At 32.6% G+C, this 27,021-nt stretch overlaps 1 protein-coding gene across 1 annotated transcript in view; it reads left to right on the top strand.

Moving 5' to 3' along the window:
• The window catches only part of SLC38A4 (solute carrier family 38 member 4), a 48,454-nt gene extending 21,802 nt beyond the window's left edge, over positions 1 to 26,652 (top strand). The window contains exons 4-16 of the mRNA XM_049783890.1: positions 280 to 395; positions 5,649 to 5,722; positions 6,370 to 6,462; positions 10,674 to 10,755; positions 10,846 to 10,928; positions 11,029 to 11,087; positions 12,099 to 12,374; positions 12,483 to 12,562; positions 14,048 to 14,148; positions 16,759 to 16,883; positions 23,236 to 23,380; positions 24,256 to 24,353; positions 26,221 to 26,652. Coding sequence (XP_049639847.1) covers positions 280 to 395; positions 5,649 to 5,722; positions 6,370 to 6,462; positions 10,674 to 10,755; positions 10,846 to 10,928; positions 11,029 to 11,087; positions 12,099 to 12,374; positions 12,483 to 12,562; positions 14,048 to 14,148; positions 16,759 to 16,883; positions 23,236 to 23,380; positions 24,256 to 24,353; positions 26,221 to 26,325 — 1,437 coding nt within the window. The 3' untranslated portion in view covers positions 26,326 to 26,652. The remainder of the gene's footprint in view (positions 1 to 279; positions 396 to 5,648; positions 5,723 to 6,369; positions 6,463 to 10,673; positions 10,756 to 10,845; positions 10,929 to 11,028; positions 11,088 to 12,098; positions 12,375 to 12,482; positions 12,563 to 14,047; positions 14,149 to 16,758; positions 16,884 to 23,235; positions 23,381 to 24,255; positions 24,354 to 26,220) is intronic.
• The last annotated feature ends 369 nt before the right edge of the window (positions 26,653 to 27,021 follow it).

Below are 27,021 nucleotides of genomic sequence, written 5' to 3'. Positions count from 1 at the left end.
TGTAACCATAATGCTTTCTCTTCTTTAACTTATTTGACCTGTATTTCTCATTGATAACTGAGATTACTGCTGATACCAATCACACATTCCATTAAAAATTACATGTTTTTATTAAGGCTAGCTAAGAGTTTTTATTTACCTTAATCCTACCTTAATATTTTTTAAAGTTTTAGATTGGAGTCCCCTTTAAATTTAACATATTCAAGAGTAATCAAAATATGCTCATTATTTTCAAATATTTACTTACATTGCCACTGTTTTTTGTTTTTATTTTTTAAGCATCCCGGACACACCTCCTTTGGAATGTCTTCATTCAATTTGAGCAACGCCATCATGGGGAGTGGAATCTTGGGTTTGTCCTATGCCATGGCAAACACGGGAATCATACTTTTTGTGTAAGTGAATGAACAAATCTATCTACATTTAGTTGGAAGCCTTGTGTAGCTTGTTTTCTTTCGGGTATAAATATGATGTGGTACTTTGTAAACAGAAATATCGTGAATGATTAGTCAATTTCTCTTACTGTTAGATGCAGCAGAAACTTCAATAACAATAAGAGTTGTCCGTGTAGTCATGGTGCTTTCTCAATTAAACATTCTCAACACACATGGCAGAAAGTTTAGATGTTCAATGACCTAAAATGTCACCAGTCCATAAGAACCATTTTTATTTTCTTGTTTTGAAGTCCATGTCTTTATTGAGATACTTTGATGTATAATATTGTTAACGATAATTTTATGTGTATAACATTTCAACACCATACACACTACAAACTACCTATTCCTTTCACCAAGATCTCAAGTGCTCTTTCCTTATGATCTTTCCCGATTTCTACTTTTGCTAACTCAGTTCTGTAAATTCTGTAGAGTAACTCTCTAGTTCTTTTGCTATTGGCCCTTTGTGTATATCTAATTCTGACGTTGAAATTAGATTCTTTTGTGTCTATCTATTTATAAATTACTCAACTCAACGTGATACCTTCTAGTTTCATCTATACCATAATAAACTTCATGGTTTTTGTCCTTTTTAGAATTGTAAATGTAGAATAGTATTCCATTCATCCATTGTTAAGTTGTTTCTATATCTTCACTACTGTATTAAATTCTGTGATGTACATAAATATACATTTATCTTTTCAGCTCAGTGTTTTGTATTTAGGAAGTAACTGCAATGAAGTGTAACATGGGTCATACATTTATTTGGTCATAGGAACCAAATAAATTATTGACCTATGGGTGTTTAAAATAATTGAGCACTTATTCATCAAAAAGCTTTTCCAGGGGCCAGAGAGATAGCATGGGGGTAGTGTATTTGCCTTGCATGCAGAAAGATGGTGGTTCAAATCCTGGCATCCCATATGGTCCCCCGAGCCTGCCAGGAGTGATTTCTGAGCGTATAGCCAGGAGGAACTGCTGCTGGGTGTCATCAACCCCCCCACCCCAAATGAAAAGCTTTTCCAAAAGCAAATAAGATTGTATCACATGCTTAGAAAAAAGAATCCATCCATCTCAAACAAGTTCTATCTCTTACCCAACCACTTGTCACTCTGACCATAAAAACTGGACAATTTCTTTTTTTTTATGTTAATACTGATAGAAGATAAATTTTTATTTAAAAGTGGGAGTTTAACTAATGAGGAAAATCTGGAAGCTTAAAATAGTGCCAAGAATTTAGAAGCATTCAGGGCAATGGGTAAAAGAAATAATGGTTACTTAGAAAATGTTCTAGAATTTGATAGTGAATATTTGCAAATTGCAAAATTCTTCCTTGGAAATATGGCGAAAACTCCAAACTGTAACAAGAAAAATGATTGGCTGAATATACAAGTAAAATAGATTTACTTCATATCTATTACTTTTTTTATTAACTTCTATGTATTGTGATTTATCGTTTCTGATAGTTGAGTTTAGACATATAATGTTTGATTATTTTATTTTTAATAAATAATAAATATAATAAAAAAAACTGGACAATTCTGGCTTGCTCTCTATCCCATGAAGGCACCATTCTTTATCACTATAGCATATTTACCAATGGTTGTCAGGATTCTTTTTTTTTTCTTTATTTACTTAACTTCTTTTTTTTTCTTTATTTAAACATCTTGATTACACATATGATTGTGACTAGGTTTCAGTCATGTAAAGAACACCCCCTTCACCAGTGCAACATTCCCACCACCAATGTCCCAAATCTCCCGCCATCCCACCCTACCCCCACCTGTACTTCAGACAGGCTTTCCAGTTTCCTCATTCATTCACATGATCATGGTAGTTCTCTTATAGCTCATTTCAGTCTCTCCTCATTGCTACTCAAGTCTCTTCTTCAACCTCTATGACTGGTAAAAATTAACTTATTTGCAATTATCATAGGTTTAATACTTTATTACACTTGTCTGTTTTATTTACTTTATTGCTGCCTACCTTGTTAGGCTATAATATACAAAGTATGTTATAAATTTCTAAATATATGTCTAAATCTCTAAAACTATCAGGATGCCTGAAATATGAAATATTAATGTAATATCTGTAGCTTAATCTAAACTTAGGATTTTAAACCAACCTGCCAAGTGCAATCTAAGGAGAGTAGTGTAACATAGCTGACACTGACAGATACTGCTATGTCTGTGACAGATAACAACAAATGTCTATTTGCATCATGTATCCTGGTATCTTCCAAGACAAAGTTGGCAGCAATGGAATTCTTCACTGAAATCAAGTCTAATATTAGTTAGATATCAATCTTTTTTTACATGTCAAACTCTAATGCAGTAGAGTAGAAGACTTAATTAGGAATGTAACAATTGTATTACAAACACAACTATTTATATCCTGACCATTTACAATTAGATAATCACACAGCTCTTTGAGTGTGAAGGTTCAAGCAGGATTAGATATAGCTTTATTGGGTTAGTATTTTGATTATTTTGAGCATAACATTTTCCAGACAAATGGGTTTTTTAATCAAATTAAATTGTGTTTGTTTGAGATAAACTTAGTTTTAAATTCTAAGGTATAATTACTAAGAAATTTTTGAATATCTGCCATCTCTAAGACAAAAATATTGACTTACTAATTACTATATCATTAAAATTAGTTAGAAATTATCAGAGATCACTGATAAATAGAAATGAACACTCCTCCCAGACAACAAATAGATAATTTTTGCGGAAGGAAAATATCCCACTTTGAAACCAAAGATCTCATCAGTTCAAATTAATAGCAGATTAATTTTTATAGGTGAATTAATTTTCTGTACATTCTGTACATTATGTGGTACATTTTGTGTTTCCAGTATCACAGTTTCACAGTATCACAGACTGAATTCAGCTATCTCTACAAATTCACAGCAAGGGACACTATTCTTCCTGGCTTTCCTTTAATAATTAAGCCCAAAGAAAATATATATTTAGAATACAGAGAATGCTTATAATTTTTCAGTGTGCAGAATTAACTTGAATTATGTAATTTTTAAACTCAAGAAAACCACAAACTTATGGAAAATATGTTAAGTAAGTAATTAATCAGGCAAATCTGGTAAATATACTTTGTGGAAAATAAGGGCATAATATCATTAGCATAAAATTATAGCTCATCCTCAAAATACACAGCTCAATTCTTTATATAGGAATAGCCAAAGAATTTGGTAATTGTGGGAGAAAATTTTGCTAAATCTAGTAAATTTGCTTTTATAAAAAAAAAAACTTCAGGTAAATTTAATATTGTTCTTTATTTTGTACCCCAATTTTGCTCTCTAGTTCTTGATTTTGGAGAAACACCTATCACGTTCTACATAAAGAAATAATAAATGTATGTAGATATGTGGGGGGTTTTGAACTATAAATGCTTTGTTTTTAAATTTTTATTTAAACCATTGTTATTTACAAAGTTATTCATAGTTGGGTTTCAGACAGACAATGTTTCATGACCAATCCCACCAGTAGTGTTAACCTCCCTCCACCACTGTTGAGAGGGTCCATCCCCTGCCACCACACCCTGTACCCCAGCCTGTAGCATAACTGGTTGTTGAACTTTGTGTCCCATAATTTCATTGTTGTTGACTCTGGCTTGGATATTTAGTTCTTTCCTTTCTTAACACAAACAGTGCACCTGAGACCACTTGGTCTCTGGTCCACATCCTTTCATATTCATGTTTCTCCTCCTTCACTCAATTTCTTTTCTTCTCCTTGCTGTACTTTGGGGCCTAGAGTGTTCTAGACAATTCCATGAAAACCATTACATTTCTTTCTTCAGTTATTTTAAATACCACATATATTATTCTGATTTAGCCTTTTTCTGGCTTTCTTCACCTAACATTGTATCTTCCATCCATTTTGCAGCAAATTGCATGATTGCATGATTCCTTAAAGTTATGTACATACATATGTAACACATATTCATGATCCACTCATCTATTGCTTGATGTCTAGGATGCGTCCAACTCTTAACTATTGTACTAAGTGCTGCAATTAATAGAAGTGTGCATACATCCTTTTGGATCAGTATTTTTCTGTCCTGGGTATAAATACCCAAATGCGGAATGTATGGGTCAATGATAGATAGATTCTTAATTTACTGAGAACCTCCATACATGCACCAGTTGGCCATCTGTTGGTCTTCTTCAGAGAAGTGTCTGTTCCTTTTCCCACTTTTTTATGGAGCATTTAGGTTTTGTGAGATTCACCTTTATTAGTACTTTGTATATCCTAGACATCAACTTTATTTGATGTGTTGTATGCAAATATTTTCTCCCACTCAGTTAGCTGACTTTCAGTTTTAGCTCATCTTTCTTTGGCCATACGAAAGCTTTTTAGTTTGATATAGTCCCATTTATACAGATTTGATTCTATGGCCCTTGCCTATCATTAAAGACTCCTTTAAGATCTAAGACTTGAAGTGTTCTGCCAATATTTTCCTCAGTGAACTATATGGATTCAGGTCTAATCTCAAGGTCTTTTGATCCACTTTGAATTGACTTTTGTATTAGGTGTGAGATATGGATTAATCTTTAATTTTTATACATGGCTATCTAATTTTTTCAACATCATTTGTTGAAGAGACTGTCTTTATTCCATTTAATGTTCTTGGCTTTTTTGTCAGAGATTAATTAACATATATATACTTGGGGGGTTATAACTGGATATGGAAGATACCCTTTCTGCACCCTATTCTTATCTTTTTAAATACAATATGTGAATAATTGCCTGACCCTCTTGTCTGAAAAATATTTTATTTTCTAATGTGCTGACTCAGTAGTAGTGGCGCTTTCTAAATTTCATTTAGGCTTAGTCAAGGTATTGAATAGCATTGATGTGATTGATGTGATTATCATGGTAATATGGTGTACTCATATGCTGAATAAGTAGACAAAAGATTTTATGATTTTTAATGTGTTTGGCTTCTAAGTTATGAATTCTATTACTTGGTAACATGTTATAATTCAGGTATGTCCAATTCAGCACATCAAATTCCAGCACTCTGACTTTGCTAGATATATGTAATTTTCAAGTAAATTTCTTAGTTTTATCAACATTCATATAGTTTTGGCATTATTGTCTAAGAAGAACATATAATAATTTATTATAACATCTAGAATTGTCTTATTTAATATATTATACTAACTTTATTTTCTAATCTCTACTCTATTCACAGAATCATGCTGCTCACAGTGGCAATATTATCACTCTATTCAGTTCACCTTTTGTTGAAGACTGCCAAGGAAGGAGGTATGATATTTCATGGACTCGACATTCTATTTTGAATTTTTCAAAGTGCCTTTGTTCTTTTTTTTTTTTGTTTTTTTTTTGGGCCACACCCTGTGACACTCAGGGGTTACTCCTGGCTATGTGCTCAGAAGTTGCTCCTGGCTTGGGGGACCATATGGGACACCGGGGGATTGAACCGCGGTCCGTCCAAGGCTAGTGCAGGCAAGGCAGGCACCTTACCTTTAGCGCCACTGCCCGGCCCCAGTGCCTTTATTCTTTAGTTTATCACTATATGATGGTTTTAGTCAATTCCATGCCTCATTTTTTCTGACCCAAATGACACAGTCTCTCAGTGTTTTTAGTTTTGTGGGTAATTGAGAGGTGTGTAATTTAACTGGCTCAATTTCAAGCCAAATAGAAAAAGATTTTTGGTAGATGATGTAAATCCCAGTTATGACTTTCTACATGGAACTAAGATGAATGGAGCTATTGTCTGTTGTTTGGGGAACACTTTAACATATTTGTATTGGTTTTTGTGATTACATTACTAGTTCTTATAATTTTGACATAGTGTTATTTAAATGTTTGAGGATCCAGTGTAGAATTATATAAAAAATATTTTACTCATAATATAGCTCTTTTTACAGTTATCTTTTCTTTGGCTCTAGGATCTTTAATTTATGAAAAGTTAGGGGAAAAAGCATTTGGATGGCCTGGGAAAATTGGAGCTTTTGCTTCCATTATAATGCAGAATATTGGAGGTAAGGAGATAAAACTTTCAATAAACTAAACTTTTCTAAAATATAATCAACACATTTTAAAAGACCAAAAAAGGAAAACACCAGTTCTATTTCTTTTATTTTCAGAATAGTTGGTGTTTTATATGCATGCACTAACTTTAATTTATGAGATTAAAAATTAGAAGTTTGAGGGTTAATAGAAAATTTTGTGGTTCTTGAGGCACAGGTCAGTCTATTGAAGAGTATTTCTAAAGTTGTGTTAATGCGAAGAAGTGACTAAGCATAAGAAACATAATTTACAGATTCTTTGGTTCTATAAATTTGTAAGTCCTATTGCATTACCATTTTTAGAGTAGAGCTAGAAATATGAGTGTCACAGGTGATATGTTTGTCCACCAGTCTCCCAATGATCCTGTTCAACTGTTGACTCTCATTAGGCATCTAGACTCATATTGCCAATGCCCTACTGGGTATGTCATTGCATAACAACTATATCTTCGTATAGTGGCACTTATTCTTTCTCCTCCTAGTTAATTCCAAAATTTGCTCTTCTTTTCTCTCAAGGAATAGCACCAGAAAAAAATTTTAAACCATAAAAGTGGGTACCAATCTAAACTTTTCTTTTCCTCGATAACCTTGGACATCTTAGTCATATACTAACTTCTATCCATTTGATTTTTGACATACTTCTTGAATCACAGCACTGTCGGGTGATTACTATTTCTACCTCAGAATGTAGTAGCCTTCTACGTATTGTTACCACTGCTCACTTGACTAATTCAACTTCCAGGTTAAAGTTCTCAACTTCAAATCTATTCATGATTTTTCCAGTTATAAAATTGTTCACCTTACTTTCAAGCTAGATTATAAGCTTTTTACTTGGATATATAAAGGTCATCCTCAAAGTTCTTACAATCACTTTTCAGATAATTTTATACTGTCTTTCATATATATAGCTAACTTTTTTCTAACTCCTCTGCAAATTCTAGGTAACACCATGACAAACTATATTGTTTTCTTATTTTTGTTCTCAATAAAACATATACATACTTTCTCATCATTTTCTCTTCTTCTCATGCCCTGTACACTATGATTTATTTGTTGTTGTTGTTGTTATTGTTGCTTGTTTGTTTGTATTTGCTTCCATTATCTATTTTTATGCTGTTATAGCTAGTTACTCTTGGGTTTTCTTGGCCCTATGTATGCATATTTTTTCTTTTTTTTTTTTTTTTTTTTTTTGGTTTTTTGGGCCACACCCTGTGATGCTCAGGGGTTACTCCTGGCTATGCGCTCAGAAGTTGCTCCTGGCTTCTTGGGGGACCATATGGGACGCCGGGGGATCGAACCGTGGTCCGTCCTAGGCTAGCACAGGCATCTTACCTCCAGCGCCACCGCCCGGCCCCGTATATTTTTTCATGTTTTAAAAGTGTAAAAGTTGTTGAGTAGAGACTGTCTTCTGAATCTAGTGTATCTGAATTTACCATCTGTAACTTCAGAAACTATCTCTACTGCTGAATCTAATTTTTCTGTCGCAATGAAAGTTATTGTCACTATCCATCCTCATATGATCATTTGGAACATGAAATAAAATATGGCATATAATAAGGATTAGGTATATATATATGTTACTTTTTTTTAGCAATTCTTACAATTAATAGAAATGTCTTTGGAGCTGTCTTATTTTTTACATTGGATTTTTTAAAATAATTATGAGGCAAATACATGCTAATTCTGAAAACTAAAACATATACATAGATTTTTATATATTAAATATATTCTTAAATATTTATTTTGTTATATAGAAATAATTACTAAAGCCAGAGCTATAGTACTATAGTATAGTAGGTAGAGTGCTTGTCTTTCATACAGCTGACCTAAATTCAATCTCAGACACTATAAATGTTCAATCTCTACCACCTGAACCCCACCAAAAGTGATCCCCAACCCAGGAGTAATCCCTAAGTAACACCAGAGATTCTCTATGTCTAATTTAACAAGTATATTGTAACTCTAACAATTATATCATCTTATAAAACAATTTATAGAATGTCTTAAAAATATACACATATTATTCCCTTTATTGGTTTTCAAATTTACATTGTAAAAATGTATGATAATTCATTTAGTGACAGCCTTTATAAAAAATTTTAATTATTTTGATTTTTGCTATTACAAGTAACAAGCAATAAAAATTCTACACAGTGATCTTGCAAAAATAACCAATTTCAGATGAGATTGCTAGAGTTACTAAGGAATTTTGGACTGTAGCAATTATTTTAATAACCTTTATTAAACCACAATTGATTCTGATAACTAATTAGTGATATTATATATAAAATTTAGCCATATTTTATTATCATTATATTTATAAAATAAGACTATAATCTTGAAAGAAACTCAAAGTAAATTAGGATTATTTTATTTTACTGGTGTAAACCACAAGAAAATAATCTCTTTATCCTTCACCAAATACACAGATTAATGTTTGGTTCCAATTTTTATCTTATCAATATTTAAGGTATTGAAAATGTTAGAGGAGTATATATTTTCGGCATAATATATTTGCTTTAACTAAGGAATTTGTAAACATACAAACATAGAGTTCTAAATCCTATAGACTGTTTAACTGTTTTTTAAAGTTCATTACTATTATGTTTTCACATATGAAATAAACAATGAAGTAGTCTTTCTATCAAGCTGTACATTCATTAGAAGTGGAGTATTGAGAATGGCAATTATGATACACTATCCCTGATTATTATACTAGTTCTTCTATATGATTAGTGGCTATTTTAGCTGAGGGAAGTCACTTGTAGTTCTGTATTTAGCAACTCCACATTTAGAACATGCATTTTTTTCCAAGCATTTATTAAACATTTGCCAGAGATATTTCAACATTAGCAAAATACTGTTGACATTTTGCAGACACGTCTGGATTCTGAATTTTCAAAGACCAAACACATTAACAGTGGTGACATCATTGAAGGCCAACAACTAATAGCTCTAACATCAAATAGCACCTCACTAAGCCAGTTAAACAGGAATATCTCCTCTATTTACACTCTGTAAGATTTAACTTTATCCAAGGTCTTTGTAAATATTAACCAAATAATGTTTACAGAAGACACACCAAGTATTATTAAAATCATTTCACTTCATAATCTAGAAGAAATACAAGCCCCAGATCAAGAAATATGTTTCAAATGTGGTCTGTCCTTTTCAGGTTCTGTGATCTTGGGCATTTAATTAAAGCTTGAAAAAAATGTATGTCCTTGGCTGAGAAATGAAGATAATAATGCACATCTTGCCATTAGATTGGATTGTAAGATGATCAAATAAAGTAATGTACAATAACATACAATGGCAGGAATTGTCATTCCTATTACATATGTTTATGGTTGAATATATAGTTCTATTGAGATATTGCAGAAATCCTTACAATTGTGAACAAAATTGATGTTATGCATTTTCCATGGAGTTTTTATACTTCAGGTTTTCAGAAGAGTATATAGCCATGTACATTCTATTTATTTATTTATTTATTTATTTATTTATTTATTTATTTATTTATTTATTTTTGGCCATGTACATTCTTCTTAGGAAGATACTAAAAGAAAATTGGCCACTGTTGAAAAGTTTTTACTTTGCCAAAGGCAATCTAGGATTTGGGAGTATGGGAGGAATTTTATTAACAGGGAGGAGGAAGATAGCTCTTTTGTTTTGTTAATATAGAGTACTCCTATATTTATTTATATATTTATATTTAGACTCCAATATTTAGACAGTTGGTGTCTGAGACTTTGTGTGCTCCTCGGATATCACAGAGAACAAGAATGGTACCCAAATTGGGGAAACCAGAGACATATATTCTAGTCAACTAGATGCTGCAATTCTACCCTCCTTTTGGACACTTGCCTTTTGTTTCTGAATCCCCATCCATGTATGAAAAGACCTATAGACGATGAAGATTTATAACTCATGAGGGAAATGTTTTGCTATTTCCACTTTATTAAAAAACCTCAGAGCTTTATTAAGCAAAAGGTCATATACAAGAGCAAAGGTTAATAATTCTATCTGTGAAAATAAATTGGAACTTCAGTAGAAAATGCACAGTGGTTGGTTGGTTGCTTTTGTCTCTTCTGTCTAAAAATTGAAGTTCCAAGTACTAGAATTTCTGATAACTTACCTGTGATTTTATGCATACCACTAAAGTATGGTGCTTTCCATTTCAGCAATGTCAAGCTACCTCTTTATCATTAAATATGAACTACCTGAAGTAATCAGAGCATTTATGGGACTTGAAGAAAATAGTGGGTAAGTTATTTGTTTTCTCTGCAATAATAAATGAGTTACTTAACTATATCCTCACTTATTTTTGTATTTTTCTCTCTCATTCTCTTCTAGAGAATGGTACCTCAATGGCAACTACCTCGTCATATTTGTGTCTGTTGGAGTCATCCTTCCACTTTCTCTTCTTAAAAGTTTAGGTAAAACCAATTTAAATTGTATTTTTTATTTCATATTATAATAGGTAGGCTGATTATACATACCATAGTCACCTTTCAGAATTTCTTTGCTAATTCCTAGGTTACCTTGGTTATACCAGTGGATTTTCTCTTACCTGCATGGTGTTTTTTGTCAGCGTGGTAAGTGATTTATTTACTTGATCTTTGTGGCTTGGTGATCATGAGTTGCTTTTATTGCCTAGATTAATGTTTCCCTTTCGTTCAAGTACTTCACTACCATGAAATGGCACTTACATCGCAAGCAACTTTTCTGTTTTCTAATCTGGAATGAGAAAAGAGGTGTCATGACTTTAAAAATAGTTGAGTTAGAATATCAAGGCAGTGTCAAAGAGTATATTCTAGGAACACAGGAGGCATATTTGAATTAAAGGATCACTTCAAGCCACAAGATGAAAATAGTCTGCTAGTTAATAAAGTGGGGAAGTAAAAAGATTTCTAGGATATTTGGGGATTGTTTTAATAAATATAAGTCCAGCTGGGTACAGAAAGAGAGTAAGGTACTTGTTTGACTAGTGGATAATTCCGATTCAGGTACCAACAATGCAAATGATCCCTTCAGTATCAATTGGGGGTGACACTTTAATATAAAATCAGGAATAGCCTTATCACCCTCTCCAAAAAAAAGGTTATGCAATTAATAGTTACTCCAAAAGATAAATAGACTACAGGATTTTTCATATTCATAAATTACCTTATATTTTATTCATAAAGGGAAGGTATCATGGTGGAAGAAAAGAAGAAATCTCATAATCCTCTACTCTTTGCCAAATAAATAATTTCTTGTACTACCATGGGTACAAAATTTTATAAGTCACTTCCTAATAAAAGCAAACAAGAAGGTATATTTTGGTGACAAATGCTATGATTATTTTGAATAAATTAAATATATGATCATTTTTTTCATAGAAAAGTACGAATGAACCTTGAGATAAATTCATGCAAAATACTGCTTTGTTGACTATTAATCATAAGATTATAAATCATACTCCTTTCCTTAAGATAGACTCCTATTTATTAATCTAAAGAAATTCTCTGCAATGACCCCTAAGACATTCCGCACAAACTACACATATGAATTTGTTTCTAAAATATTTTTTCTTTTGCTTTTTATAAAAAAATTATTAAATATAGGTTATATACAAGAAATTCCAAATACCCTGCCCTTTGCCTCTTTTGGATCACCATGCTGGAAATATGACGTTCAACAATACACTTCCAATGCACTTGGTCATGTTACCCAACAATTCCCAGAATAGCGGTGTGAATTTCATGATGGATTACACCCACAAAAATCCTACAGGACTAGAGGAAAATCAGGTCAAGAACTCTTTTCATGGCAGTGGAGTAGAGTTTGAAGCGAACAATGATGACAAGTGTCAACCCAAATACTTTATATTCAATTACCGGGTGAGTAAATAACCATGACAACTGAGTTTTTATGTCATACACTGAGGTGCACTAGAATTTACACCTTTGTTGGAATGCTTAATACATGGTATTGTCTTTATTTTTCAGACGGCTTACACAATTCCTATTCTTGCATTTGCTTTTGTATGCCACCCTGAAGTTCTTCCCATCTACAGTGAACTTAAAGAGTAAGGCAATCATCATTTCAGCATTATGATTTGTTTTGAAAATGTGTTCATATGTTCTAAGTCATTTCATACAGAAACACACTTCATAGCTTTCTATTTAGACAAAGTTTGTACAACTCGTGTGTAGGGTGCTTTCACCAAAAAGTTGTGGACCAACTCTACCACTTACAAAACTTCCTTCTTTTCTAATCCTATTTCCTCTTGGTCCAGGTGAGGTTAGGGCAGGTGGAGAGGAATCAGCAAATATAAGAACATGGGCAGTTAGGGAACTATGAATAATTTTTATCTCTTTGTTTTGTTTTGTTTTTTTGTTTTTTGGGCCACACCCATTTGATGCTCAGGGATTACTCCTGGCTAAGCGCTCAGAAATTGCCCCTGGCTTGAGGGGGCGACCATATGGGACGCCGGGGGATCGAACCGCAGTCCTTCCTTGGCTAGCGCTTGCAAGGCAGACACCTTACCTCTAGCGCCACTTCACCGGCCCCAATATTTTTTTATCTTAAACTGTTTCAAGAAATCTATTAAACTACAAATAATAACCCTCTTAAAGACCAAAAATTATTCTTCGGCTTGATTACACCACAGTTATTTACAGTTTGTGCCTAATATTTGTCCAGAATAAATTCATCCCAGGCTTGTTGCAATACCTGGCCTTCATTATTTGATGTTTACAAATATTCCTCCCAGCTTGTGTTCTGTGATTAATAATATTCTTTTCCCTTTGAAATTGTTGGCAGCTTCTGGTGGAAGAATTGTATCTGAGATTATCATGGCAGCTTTGTTCATAATTTTTAGGGTTATTGTAATATAATACTTCTCAGTCTATTTTTTAGCTCCTTTAAATCAAACCTTACTAATCTAAGTTCTAATTCTTATTAAATAGCAAGCTTTTCCTCATAAATTCTGTTCTATCTCATAATTTTTGAATAGTCATAATTATTTTTATGTCTTTGACTGGCACAGAAAACCCAAATTTACAAAATTCCTAATGATTGCTCAATACCCTCTAGAATGATTTCTAGAAGTTTCCTAGGTAATATTATTGAGCTTCCCAGCATTCTGAACTTCAGGAAGTAGTGATTTGACAATTCTAGTAGGTTCTTGTCAAATCCATATTTCATAAACTAAAATATCTTTGTATATTAGAAATCTTGGGAACCAATGTTATTTTTATGTAAATTACATTCTTAAATAGTCAGCAGAAAAGCTCACTTTATCAACACTAAATAACTTGCTCTTCTTCTAGGAAAATGGCTTTTACTAAGATTGAAGAGGTAATTTCTAAAGAAAAATTTCCATATTCCAATTTTATCACAACTCTCTAAGACAATTTTAAATAACTTCTATTTCTATATTAGAGATATGTCTTTTTAATAAGCAATATAGACATGTATAATTTTATCTTATAATATTTTAACTGTAAAAGTGGTAGGTTAGAAGAAAACAAGCTTGGGGTTCTTCTTAATATTTATAATTTTTTTTCAGCCGATCTCGGAAGAAGATGCAAACAGTGTCTAATGTTTCCATCACAGGAATGCTCATCATGTACCTGCTTGCTGGTCTTTTTGGTTACTTAACTTTCTATGGTAGGTTACTGTCAAATATAATTCTCTGTGCAAATTCTAGTTGGACTGATCATTAACCTAAGAGATAAAATTATTTTCATGGTCCTCCATGAGCTGTGCATGATCTATAGATGCATGTACTCAACTAATAATCCTCACCTAAGAAAATAGTAATTGAACCAGCCTATTACATTATATCACCTTGTGAATTCACACATATTATCTTTTTAAATAACTCAAACTGAAACAGTTTCCTGTCAAAATTGATGATAGTTCTTTTGTTCAACTCTCTAATCCATCTCAGGTTTTAACAATGTGAGAATTGGATCTTCTGGTGGAAGGGCATACTACCAAGCAAATGGCAGAAAAACATAGTCTTCTTTGCCAATAAAATGGAATTTTGGGGTTTGGAGCATTAGGCACATTTCTGGTCTAAGTTGTTTAATTCTGTAACAATGAAGAGTTTTGTAAGAAAAGAGAACTACAAGACAAAGAATGTACAGCTAAATAGATTATTGCCGTATTAGGTTATATTTTAAATAACTCTCTCTAGCATTTTTTTCCCTTTGGGCCACATCCAATGACTCAGGGGTTACTCCTGGTTATGCGCTCAGAAATCGCCCCTGACTTGGGGAACCAAATGGTACGCAGGGGAACCATGGTCCATCCATTTGTGCCACTGCTCTGGCCCCTCTCTCTAGCATCTTAATGGGACACAAAAAGAAAATAATTATCACCTTTTTCTATAAAATATACCTTATAAACTGAATTCAGAGAATAAATATGACCTAGTATTTTTTAAAATATTTTATTTAAACACCTTGATTACATACATGATTGTGTTTGGGTTTCAGTCTTATAAAGAACACCACCCATCACCAGTGCAACATTCTGATCACCAGTGTCTCAAAACTCTTTCCTCCCCATTCCACCCCTGCCTGTACTCTAGACAGGCTATTTCCCTCATACATTCTCCTTGTTAGGATAGTTCACAATGTAGTTATTTCTCTAACTAAACTCATCCCTCTTTGAGGTGAGCTTCATCAGGTGAGCTGTAACTTCCAGCCCTCCACTTTTTTGTCTCTGGAAATTATTATCGCAAGAATGTCTTTCATTTTTCTTAAAACCCATAGATGAGTGAGACCATTCTGCATCTTTCTCTCTCTTTATGACTTATTTCACTCAGTATAATAAATTCCATATACAACCATGTATAGAAAAATTTTATGACTTCATCTCTCCTGACATCTGCATAATATTTTTATTGTTCACAATAATCATATAACTATAAAGTATAAAGTATAAACTATAAAGTATAAACTATATACTTTATATATATATATATATAGTTTATATAAAGTATAAACTATAAAGTATAATATAAAGTATATATTATAATCATATAACTTATAAAGTATATTTATATATACTTTATATATAAAAGTATAAACTATATACTTTATATATATATATATATTTATATATATATATAGTTTATATAAAGTATAAACTATAAAGTATAATATAAAGTATATATTATAATCATATAACTTATAAAGTATATTTATATATACTTTATAAGTATAAATCATGCTAAATTTATCAATAAATCAGTATAAATTATAAGGTAATTATATACTTTTGAATAAATCTACCTTTGGATGATTTGGTCAATTAAAATACCTTTCCAAAAAGTTTGAGAGAAAATAGCTATGGTAGCACAATTTTCTTGTTTTATTTTTCTATATTTGAATAACATTTAGTTAGCATCTTAAATCTTAAAGCAATATTTATTGAGAAACTACAAAGTCATATTCATTTATACTAAATTTTATAAGACAAAAGGTATTTTTGAAGTCCAAATTGTATCTATCTGTATTATAAGGGGTCATAGGTGTTAAGCCTGACATATTAGTACAGTGCTAAGAAAACTTCAAAAGGCTAGAGCTATTTGTGCATGTTTTCCCCAATTCCTAGCTCTGCTAGATGAACCTCTGTGAACCCCTAAACATCTTGGTGATTCTTGTGATCTCTTGCACCAAGACCACCAGTCTTATAGCTGAGCCTTGCCCTGGGGTGAAATGAGAGATCCTCCAAAACTGTTGTACTTTATTCGTTTTAAAGTCATGATATTGAATTCCGAGAGACATTATAAAGGTTCATTGGGCAGATGAGAAGGGAGAGTGGACAGCAGAAAATAAAGAACAAACTGGAAGAGCTTGGACCTTTCATGCCACATCCTTCTGTGACTTGCTTTGTGATGTTTTTATAGGAGAGATTACTCTATAATAATAAAGTTTATTTCATATAAATCTGCTTGAGAAATGTCTGGGAAAAAATTTTTTTAGTTTCTTTAGGTTTATAAGCTTTATGCACCCTTTATTTATTTGAATACAGGTCACACAATTTGTAAGCTGAAAAATGGGATAATAGTAGAAGTGTCTAGAAAGAGAATAATAATAGCAAAAGTATCTGGATTTCCTGACCTTTTTTTTTTCCATTGTGTAATAAGTTCTCTTCACAAATTAGTCCAAAAGAAAATAGTAGCAAATAATCAATACTAAATGGACCTACCTCTTCTTTTCTTAATAGTCAATACTAAATGGACCCATTTCTTCTTTCCTTTTGTAGGAGAAGTGGAAGATGAGTTACTTCATGCTTATAGCAAAGTGTACACATTTGACACCCCTCTCCTGATGGTACGCCTGGCAGTCCTTGTTGCAGTAACACTAACAGTGCCCATTGTCTTGTTCCCAGTAAGTATATAAAATATAGACCACTATGACAATGATAACAGAAATTGATCACTCTGGATAAGAACTGGGTGCTGAAAGGAGGTAAAGTAATATGCATAATACATTTTCAGTAACAATATTGCAAACCACCAGGCCTAAAAGGAAGAGAGAGAAAGAGAAGGAAAAATGTTTGCATAAAGGCAGGCACCGGGATGAGATGAAAGAGAAACTGAGGAAATTGGTGGCGAAAAATATACACTGGTGAAATAATGGGTGTTGGAATATTGTAAGATAAACTCACTCCTGAACAAATTTGTAACTATCTCACAGTAATTCAATTAAAATTTATTAATGAAAGGAACTTAATGAAAGAATACTTCACAACCATAACAGGTTCTTGCTTAAATTCTGACTTGATTTGTAATTAATTAAAATCTTAGTTTATAATTACAATACGCATCAACATTACTATCCTGATATATTTGAAATCACTTAAAAATGAACACCTAACAAATTCTGTAACAGACATATTCAGCTGACTATAAAGTTTACAATTGTAAGAAAAAAGATTAAAACATTTTATAGGGGCTAGAGCTATAGGATAGTGGGGACGGTGTTTGTCTTGTACATGGAAGACCTAGGTTCAATACCTGGCTTCCTGAGACTTCCAGGAGTAATTTCTGAGTACAGAGCCAAAAGTAACCCCTGAGTTCTACCAAATGTGGCCCCAGAACCAATATATATATATATATATATATATATATATATATATATATATATATATATATATATATATATATATATATATATATATATATATACTTATTTTCCACTTATTGACCTCTACTGAGGTCAAAATTAATTGCTTTAGTTAATTAATTTTTTTGCATGTGATGATGGATCATACCTAGGGTCTCATACTATGAAAGGCAAATATTTTTTTCCCTAAAATTGCATTTCTAGCCAACAAATTTATTTCTAAATTCAAATCAAAATGCAGATATTGTATTTCTATTTTGCAGACTGGTAGAAATAAATAAAACTCATATAATTGGTGAAACTTGAAAGCCAAAATATACTAACTCTTAAACCACACTCCATCTTTATCACATTTTAAAATATTTTGATTTATCTCCCCTTTTTTCTTTATTAATCTGCCTCTTCGAAGTACAATTAGCAGAAAATCATGTTAAGAAAATTATGACAAATTTTATTTCTTTTTGGGTCGAGGGTTACACCTGGTGGTTCTGAGAGCTTACCTCTGCTCTATGCTCAGGGATCACCCCTGGAGGAATTTTGGGGTAAAGGGGTAACCCTATGTGTTGCTAGGGATTGAACCCAGGTCAGGTATGTGCAAGGCAAGTGCCCTACTTGCTATTCTCTCATTCTGATCCCTATACTCTAATAAACTTCTTGGGGAATAGTTAGACATCATGTCTCTTTCATTGCTACTCTTTCTGAAAAAAAAAAATAAAAGCTGATATATGCTAGGTTCAAAACCAGGTTACCTCATTTTGGCATTTTCCTTTTACATCAATCATTCTGACGCTCCAGAGTAGGGTTGGTGATTTGCATGAATTTAAACTACCTCCTATAGATAAACACTGGTCTGCATTCTCCTGCCAAGTTTTTCTTAAAAACTGCATTTAGCTACTCCAATGGCAAAAATAAGCAACACAGTAACCAAAACATGTTCAAAATGTTCCATCCAGGGCCACGAATGAGGACTATTCATCTAGTAACTGTGGTTTCTTTAAATGCAACTTGTGAGCTGAAAGATTATTGGAGCACATTCCTTTTTCATGAGAGCATGAAATCAGATCCCTTTTACGATGGAGATTATTTGACACTTAAATAATGTCTTGACTCGCATATATCTGAAAGTATTATGAATGATATGAACATAGTGTTAAATCTAAAAACAGTTTCCGTCTTGGTTACAAGGCAGAAAACAGCTGTAGAGAGAAAACTGTTTCACTAGAAAAGACTATTTATAGCCACCCTATTTTGATGTGTAAATACACCATAAACAAATTTCTGCACACAGTAGACATGTCATTATTGAAAGAACACATATTTAAAGTAAATCTGCCATATGCTTCTTTATTTCTTTAATATTACTTCCAGGTTGCCCCCCAAATTAAATGGAGGTAACTGTGGTCATATTTTGAGCCTGTTAAACTAATACAGTACAGTATGACCCTGATGACTGAGATCATGATGAGCACAGGGAGTTAGAGGTACTCACTCAGGAGTTTTTAAACCAGTTTACCTCAGCTTTACAAACTCACATCACGATATAAAAATTTATTCTCTTTGTGATTGTTAAGGCACTGGATATTTGCCAATAGATATCATTTGAACCAATATTTCCCAGAAGGTTTCAGGAAAAATTACTATTGTTTATTAAATACATGCACTCAATATCAGCATATTTTGCTGATAAGAGTTGTCTTCCCTCTATGTTACATTGACATGGTCCAAATTCCTACTTTTCCCTTCTGCAGGTATATAGAAGTAGGAATACTCATGTATGCACAATGACTGTCACAGGTGATGCTCAATAATTTTTACAAAGAAAAATGGTCATTTAAATAGTGCCTTTTGGGGCCCGGAGAGATAGCACAGCGGCGTTTGCCTTGCAAGCAGCCGATCCAGGACCAAAGGTGGTTGGTTCGAATCCCGGTGTCCCATATGGTCCCCCGTGCCTGCCAGGAGCTATTTCTGAGCAGACAGCCAGGAGTAACCCCTGAGCACCGCTGGGTGTGACCCAAAAACCAATAAATAAATAAATAAATAAATAAATAAATAAATAAATAAACAGTGCCTTTTGGGAAAGATATATTAACTGCCTTTTCCAGCAAAAGCAAGGATTGTTCTCCTTGCTGACATTTACCATGAACTTCAATTTGAGTGAGAATTTGGCTAAAATAACCAAGCTTCTATAGATATAGCTCTGTCTGAAAGACTAAATCAGGAACTTCTCTCTATTGATCAAAGTTGTCAGCACATAGTTTTTCTTTTTTTTTTTTTCTTTTTTACAATGACCCAGTAATTTTAGTGTCAAATCATGACTTTGTTATGACTCTTCTGACAGGTTTCTTTTAATTAATTAATCCTTGACAGATAAGAAGAGTGTTTCTTTTGCCTTAATATCCACACATATAATTAAATTAAAACTGATATCAATTAAAGGCCAGTTTTATATTCTCATGCTCATAAAATGATAACTGAGTTATTATAGGAGCAATAGAAGAGATGAGAAGGACTTTGTTAATGCATGTTGATTAGTTTTCCTTTAATTAATACACTTATTATCATTTTTAACATGTTTGGAGTTTTCACTCATAATTAAAAGAACACAACTGCTTGAAATGTTTTCTAAAAAAATTATGTGAATAAACAAATTTTTCACTAGTCACTGGGTGGTACAAAATGAAATTCACATCTTCCCACAAACTCTTACTTTGATTTCAACTTGTGTTCCCTATACACATATCATCATTAAAAACAGAAAATCAAAAATCCTAGTGGATGAATTAAAAATTTTAGGTTGAAATTTTACCTACCACACCTTTAAAAATATAATCTCTCATGTTCTCTAGTTTCTACTATTTACCATGGTAATATAATATATTTCTTTTATGTTGTCTTCAGATCTTTTGTTCTGAAGGATATTGATATAGATATAGACATTGGCATATGTTGCTATGAACTAAACTACAATAGTGGTTTGTAGATATCTCCCATAAGTTTGTTAAGAGCAGCCATATAAAATAAAATTGATTCACTTCTACAGGATAGACTAATTAATATATTTTTCCTTTAAATTTCAAAATTTAAGTTTTCACTCTGCCTCCATAATCTGATTTTCACAGATGGTCCCACATCAGAACACAGCAACTCCTAATGGCTCTGACTCAAAACATGATCTCTGGAAACAGTAAATACTTTCTTTAGAGCTAAACAAAAAATTTTGGGAGATATTCTGTGTTATAAATGTTGTTAAGGACTGTTCCCACCCATAACAACCTACCATATTTCCAGATTATCAGTATGAAGATATTTCCCACTTCTGGTGGGAAATAAGACATTGTTGCTTCTTTCCTGACATAGGTAAATAGTACTGTAGAGGACCTTTGAATCTCAGGTGCATCCCCTATAGAACATTTTTAATGTGGAATGACCAGAAATTTTCCTTTGAAATCACTTCCACCATCACTAATACCACCAGCTTACTCTCTCCAGTTCATCTTCACTAATTTACTGGCAAAACTTTATGTCTTCAATTCTGTTTGGATTTTGTTGTTTGTTGCAAGGAACGAACACTAGCCATTTGTACCAGTCCTTATTACTAGAAAACTTCTGAATTCTTACACCATTAGAATAAATTTTAGTTTCTTTGGAAGCTTTTCATTTAGAATTTCTATCGGTAGAAGATTACCTATTGTTAAGCATATTAAATTAAGTGAATTATTTTAATAAAAAATATCTCCCTTTGCCCAAAACTAACCTGACTCATTTTTTATTCTACTTTATCCTATAAATTTAACATGGCCAGATATACAAATTCATAAGCATTGTTATGTCACAGAAGGCTAATTTTAAATCTATTAATTCAAAATTTTAATAATGTTAAATTATCAATATTTCTTAGTCAGAACGCATACTTTATATGCTGCTAAGGAAAATAAAATCTAACAATTTACTTTTCTATTTTTTAGTATAAATTTCGTACTTTTTTACTATTGCAATTCTTAAAGTATTTTTATAGTCATTCTTAAACCATTTCTAGAGAGTATCTTATTTGAAATTTTGGATATGAAACTGCATTTAAACCTAGACAGATGGCTTTAATTTTTAGTGGAGTGGTATGAAAGGAATGTCACATTAGAAACTGCAAGCAATTTAACTCAGAGCTTTTGCTATTCCTGTGTCTTAAAACATATTGTATATTTTCTTTTAAATGAATTCCCTCTATATACTATCAAGAGACTTTAGATGTAAAAAGTTAAAGTGAAAGTCAATCCCAGTGTTTCTAAAAATTTGAAGTTCTGACTTAGCTGAAGTGTTCACCTCAAATAGACTAATCTCACTAAGTTAAAAGGTGTCCTCCAAAAGATTCTAGAGATAAGAGTATTTTCAACTTGGTTAAGCTGTTCAAATATAAACAATACTTCCCTCTACCCAGAAAGATCTTTTTATCCAGTTACATCAGAGTAACTTGAGCAGCTGCTGTAAATGGAGCCTCTCTTGACCTTTCACCAACTTAGTTTTAACTGCTGAAGCAGCTGAAATCTCCTAAAGATCCGAAGGGGAGAGAAAGGACTTAGTCTGTTGAATTGAATTCAACAGAAAACGAAATGATAACACAGCCTGTAGGACATTTACCTTGCACCTGGCTAACCCGATCTGATCCCCAACGCCACATTTGTTCTCCCTAGCCAGAGAGGAGTGATCCCCGAGCATAAATCTAGCATTAATCCTTGAGTATAACCAAGTGGGGCACAGACCCAAAATAACAATAATTTTTATTATTATTTATATTATATTTAAGTATGATTCACATATATATAATTTATATTTATATAATTTATAGTTTATATAATTTAATTAAGAATATTATCATTCAACATTTGAGTTACTTCACTCTGTAAAAAAAAAACACTAAACCAGAAACTGAGAAATGTTAAGATTTAGGTTTTGTTCTTCAGTCCTTAATCATTAATAATTGTTTTGGGGTGGGGTGAAAAAGTATAAAAGACGGAAAAAAATATTCTTTTTCTTAAATAATGGGTATTAAGTGTAAATAAGTTTAAACTTTGTCCTTATGAGTTAACCTAGTTTGATTAGACAATTAGAAATTAACAGTGGTTTGTGGCTTGAGCAGTAGCGCAAGCAGTAAGGCGTCGTCTGCCTTGCCTGCGCTAGCCTAGGACGAACAGTGGTTTGATGCCCCATCAGCCCATATGGTTCCCCCAACCAGGAGCGATTTCTGAGCACATAGCCAGGAGTAACCCTAAAGCATCACAGGGTGTGCCCCCCCATAAAACAACAACAAAAGCCAAAAAAAAAAAAGAAATTAACAGTGGAAAGTACGTCTAAAATTATTCCAATGTAAAATTGGTTAATAGAAAACCCTAATCCCCATCAAGGTTATACAATGTGAATATAATTATATTAAACTGTTCACTTATAATGGTTAACATGATCAATTTTATGGCATTGTGTTGTTACAACAATAAAACATTTTAAAAATTAACACCATAACCTTTCTGGGTGAAAACTAGAAAGATAAATTGTAAGAATCTTAAAATAACAGATAAAGAAAAATAAAAAAAAATGACCTTGCTTTTGAACTTCCTTGTTACAGATTCGGACATCGGTGATCACATTGTTATTTCCAAAAAGACCTTTTAGCTGGGTACGACATTTTCTAATTGCAGTCATAATCATTGCAGTTAATAATGTTTTGGTCATCCTTGTGCCAACTATAAAATACATCTTTGGATTCATAGGTAAGTTACAGAAAGGCTTTGGCTTATTAAACATAGTAAATCTATCCTTAACCCAGTATTTGAAGTTCAAGGAGCATTGGTCCTTCTCAAACACATATCATTTTTTATTAGACTAATTGGAATTCAGTTGGTCACTGTTTTTCTCACCTCGGAAACTGGAAGATGAGAAATATCTCTCAAAGCTATCTTTTTAAAGGCTGCCTTATCTAACCAATGAGAAAAGTAAGCACCACAGAAATCAATTGTATACATTGGAACGTATCCAAGATTTAAACTTAGATCTTAGGTAGGGTAAAGTGCACCTTACCCATGGGTTTTATCCCTTGGCAATCTGTACAGTTCCCTGAGCATACCAGGAGAGATCTCTGAGCATAGTCAGGAGTAAGCCTTGAGCATAGCTGTGTGTGGCTCAAAAACAAAAACAATTGTTTGTATGACTAATTTCCAGTAAACTTGTTATGCTTTATTTTGTTTCGGGGCCACAGCAGGCAGTGCTTAAAGGTTACTTCCTGGCTCTGCATTCATGAATCTCTACTAACAGCCTCAAGGGACTATGTGGGTTGGCAATGTACAAGGCAGGTAACTAGCCAGGTGCAAGAGCCACTGTTCTCTGTCTTTGACCCTTCCTCTAAACTTTAATGTTAGTCTTTATTTTTTTAATTTGCCTTATACATGCCTAGTAGGTACTATTATTTCAGGCACATTTTAAAGTTATTTATATACATATGCTCTTTGAATTAGCAGCCAATATGAGTTTATAGTGCTCTTAGTGCTAAGAGTAGGATGCCTTCATAATTGGCTTCTCTAGAGTTGCTGCCCTGAATTGTTAGAACTACTATGTAAGACATCTACTTGTCCTTTGGTTCTCTCCCCAGGAGCATCTTCTGCTACAATGTTGATTTTCATACTTCCAGCAGCTTTTTATATTAAAATTGTCAAGAAAGAACCTTTTAGGTCACCCCAAAAGATTGGGGTAAGTAAGACTTTCAATTTCCTCCATTATTAGTTTGCTATTTTTTTGTTGTTGTTGTTATTAGTAGGTGTCACAGAGGTAGGAGTTAACCTTTATCACAACTGAGTGTATCACTCTTGGTAGTACTTAGGGGACCAGAGGGCCTTATGTGGTACCAGAGATCAAACTGAGATTGTTCGCATGCAAGACAACACATTAGCTTATATACTATCTTGTGAAGTTGATCTTTGGATACTGTAAATTAGAAAATTAAAAAATTAGAAAATACTTATATACAAGAAAGATGATGAATAAGAACCCAAACTAAAAATAGAAAAGGAGTTGAATTTCTGATACTCACATGATACTCACATATTGCTTCCTTTCAAACACTTGGATTGAGTCCTTCCTACCTAATAGAGTTTGATTGTTAATTTCCAGTACCAAAGTATTTTGTGTGATTTATTGGACACTGAAGAATGGAATAAACAGTATTATGGAAAAAATTAAACATATTTGTCTTATAAGTTTGGCAAGATCAAAAGAATAGTATGTTTTCCTGTCCATTTTTTTTGATGTACCCTGGCTTGGATTGAGATATTGAATAAAACCATTTAATATTAAGTTAAACTCTTTAGACATAAATATAATTTTGTTAAGCTACATACTGTGTTTTTCATAATTAAAACACATACATAAAATAAAATGCATATACTAAAAATAAGCATTTTCCTATTCTATATATTATCAATGACTATTTAACTAAAATTTTATACTAAGACTTGAATAGATTGCTTCTGACTGAATTAATTTCAATATTGGCCTGGAAGTCATTTGCCTCCTGTTATTATTCAGAAACTTCAAAACAGTTTAGTATCAAAACCTCCTCTAATTATCTTGCCCCAATTTTACATAATATGCAACTCATTGTTTTTGATGTTTTATGGCACCACAAGTTTGGCAAATCACTTGTCATGTTTGTGACCCATTTCACTTCAACCAGATGAAAAATAACTAAAATCATCTGCTGTTTTATAATAAAAATTATTATAACTGCAACACCTCATAAATAGAAAAAGATTGTTTTGTGTGATAATATAAATTATTCTAATGTTATAAGATTGGAATATTATGTGAAACATTTTATGTATACAACACATACATAAATATACAAGGTTGATGTTCTTATTGACAAAAATTCTTTTTCCCTTCTGCAGTTGGCTGGTGTTCTTATTAAGGGACATGGAACATATATTTAGCTTTTATTTCTGGTTCCTTTTTAATATTTAATATCAGTTATATTATTCGTGGCATGCTTTTTCTCCTAGAATATTTTGAGCATTTTATTGACGATTATACTTTTCTTGTCATCTATTTTGTGGGAGGAAGATGGTCTCCAAAGTGATGCTCAGGAGGCTTTGGGGATTTTAGTTTAATATGAGGGCTAAAGATGTGGTCCTGCTTGGGCCAGCAGTATCAGGGATGGCCCCTAGGTTACCCCAGTGGTCCACATATTCTGTACCATGTGGTACTCGAGGAATGATGTGTTGCCCAGGTAAAACTAGTACCATCTACTTCAAGGCATATGCCTTAACCCTGTCTATTTCATGGCCCTCTTTTTGTATTATTTTTAATGACCACATGACATCTATCATTTTGGTGTGCAAAAATAAATTAATCATCACTGTGCTTTGACCATTTTCAATGTCTCTTCATATAAACTTTTTATTCCTGCTAGAGTTCTCAATTGACTGAACGTTTTAGACATGGAGCTTTAAAAATCATGCAATTTAGTCAGATACAATTTCTTCCTCAGATAAACATGAAAACAAACTGTATTGATAAGTTTGGTTCCTGCATTCCCTAACAAGTTCTATCTGAATTTCAGGCTTTCATTTTTCTTGTGGTTGGAATCATCTTCATGATTGGAAGCATGGGACTCATTATAATGGACTGGATTTATGATCCTCCAAGTTCCAACAAGCATCACTAACCAAGGAAAAATAGTTTTTTCTATTGAAAATGATTGGAATTTATGCTGTGAAAGACATTTGAGTTTTCTTGGGTAGAATATTTTTCAGAAGAAATAACAAGAAGATCCCAAAGGCATTTGTTTATTAATAAGATCATCAGCCAACTGCAGAAGGGAAAAAGAATTTTTGTCAAGAACTACTATTCATGAGTTTAAAATATGTGGTGCATATTTCTACCCAGGTTTTACTAGACTAGTATGAGATGATGTATTTTTGTTCTGTATAGTAGAAAATGGATAACTTCATTTTATAATCATCAGATAATACCCTTCCCCACCACATCCCCCTAACCCCCCAAAATACAAGGTGAATATTGGTAATCTCAGGATTTCAAGCACAAATGCCCTGGTGGCAAAACAATCACCATTTTATGCCTTCTAAACTCACACCAGACATCCTCGGTCTATTTAATAACAGAAACAAAACACATCTTATAAACTGTCTATGAAAGGTTCATAAGCAATCAGGCTAGGGTATTTAATAGTAAAGGAATAATTTGCCCATTTTGCTTGTGACACTGAATTGGTTACTTCATTAAAATTTTTATAAATGTTTAAATATTTTCTTAAACATAGAGAGGGTCTTTATTTAAATTACAGAGAAACAAAGAAAGTAATATTTCTAAACCGTTTTTGAAGCATTTGCTTTTTATTATT

The sequence above is a fragment of the Suncus etruscus genome, chromosome 11 (genome assembly GCF_024139225.1).
Source record: "Suncus etruscus isolate mSunEtr1 chromosome 11, mSunEtr1.pri.cur, whole genome shotgun sequence".
In the NCBI taxonomy this organism is placed as follows: domain Eukaryota; kingdom Metazoa; phylum Chordata; class Mammalia; order Eulipotyphla; family Soricidae; genus Suncus; species Suncus etruscus.
This window is presented reverse-complemented; position numbering and strand designations above follow the sequence as displayed.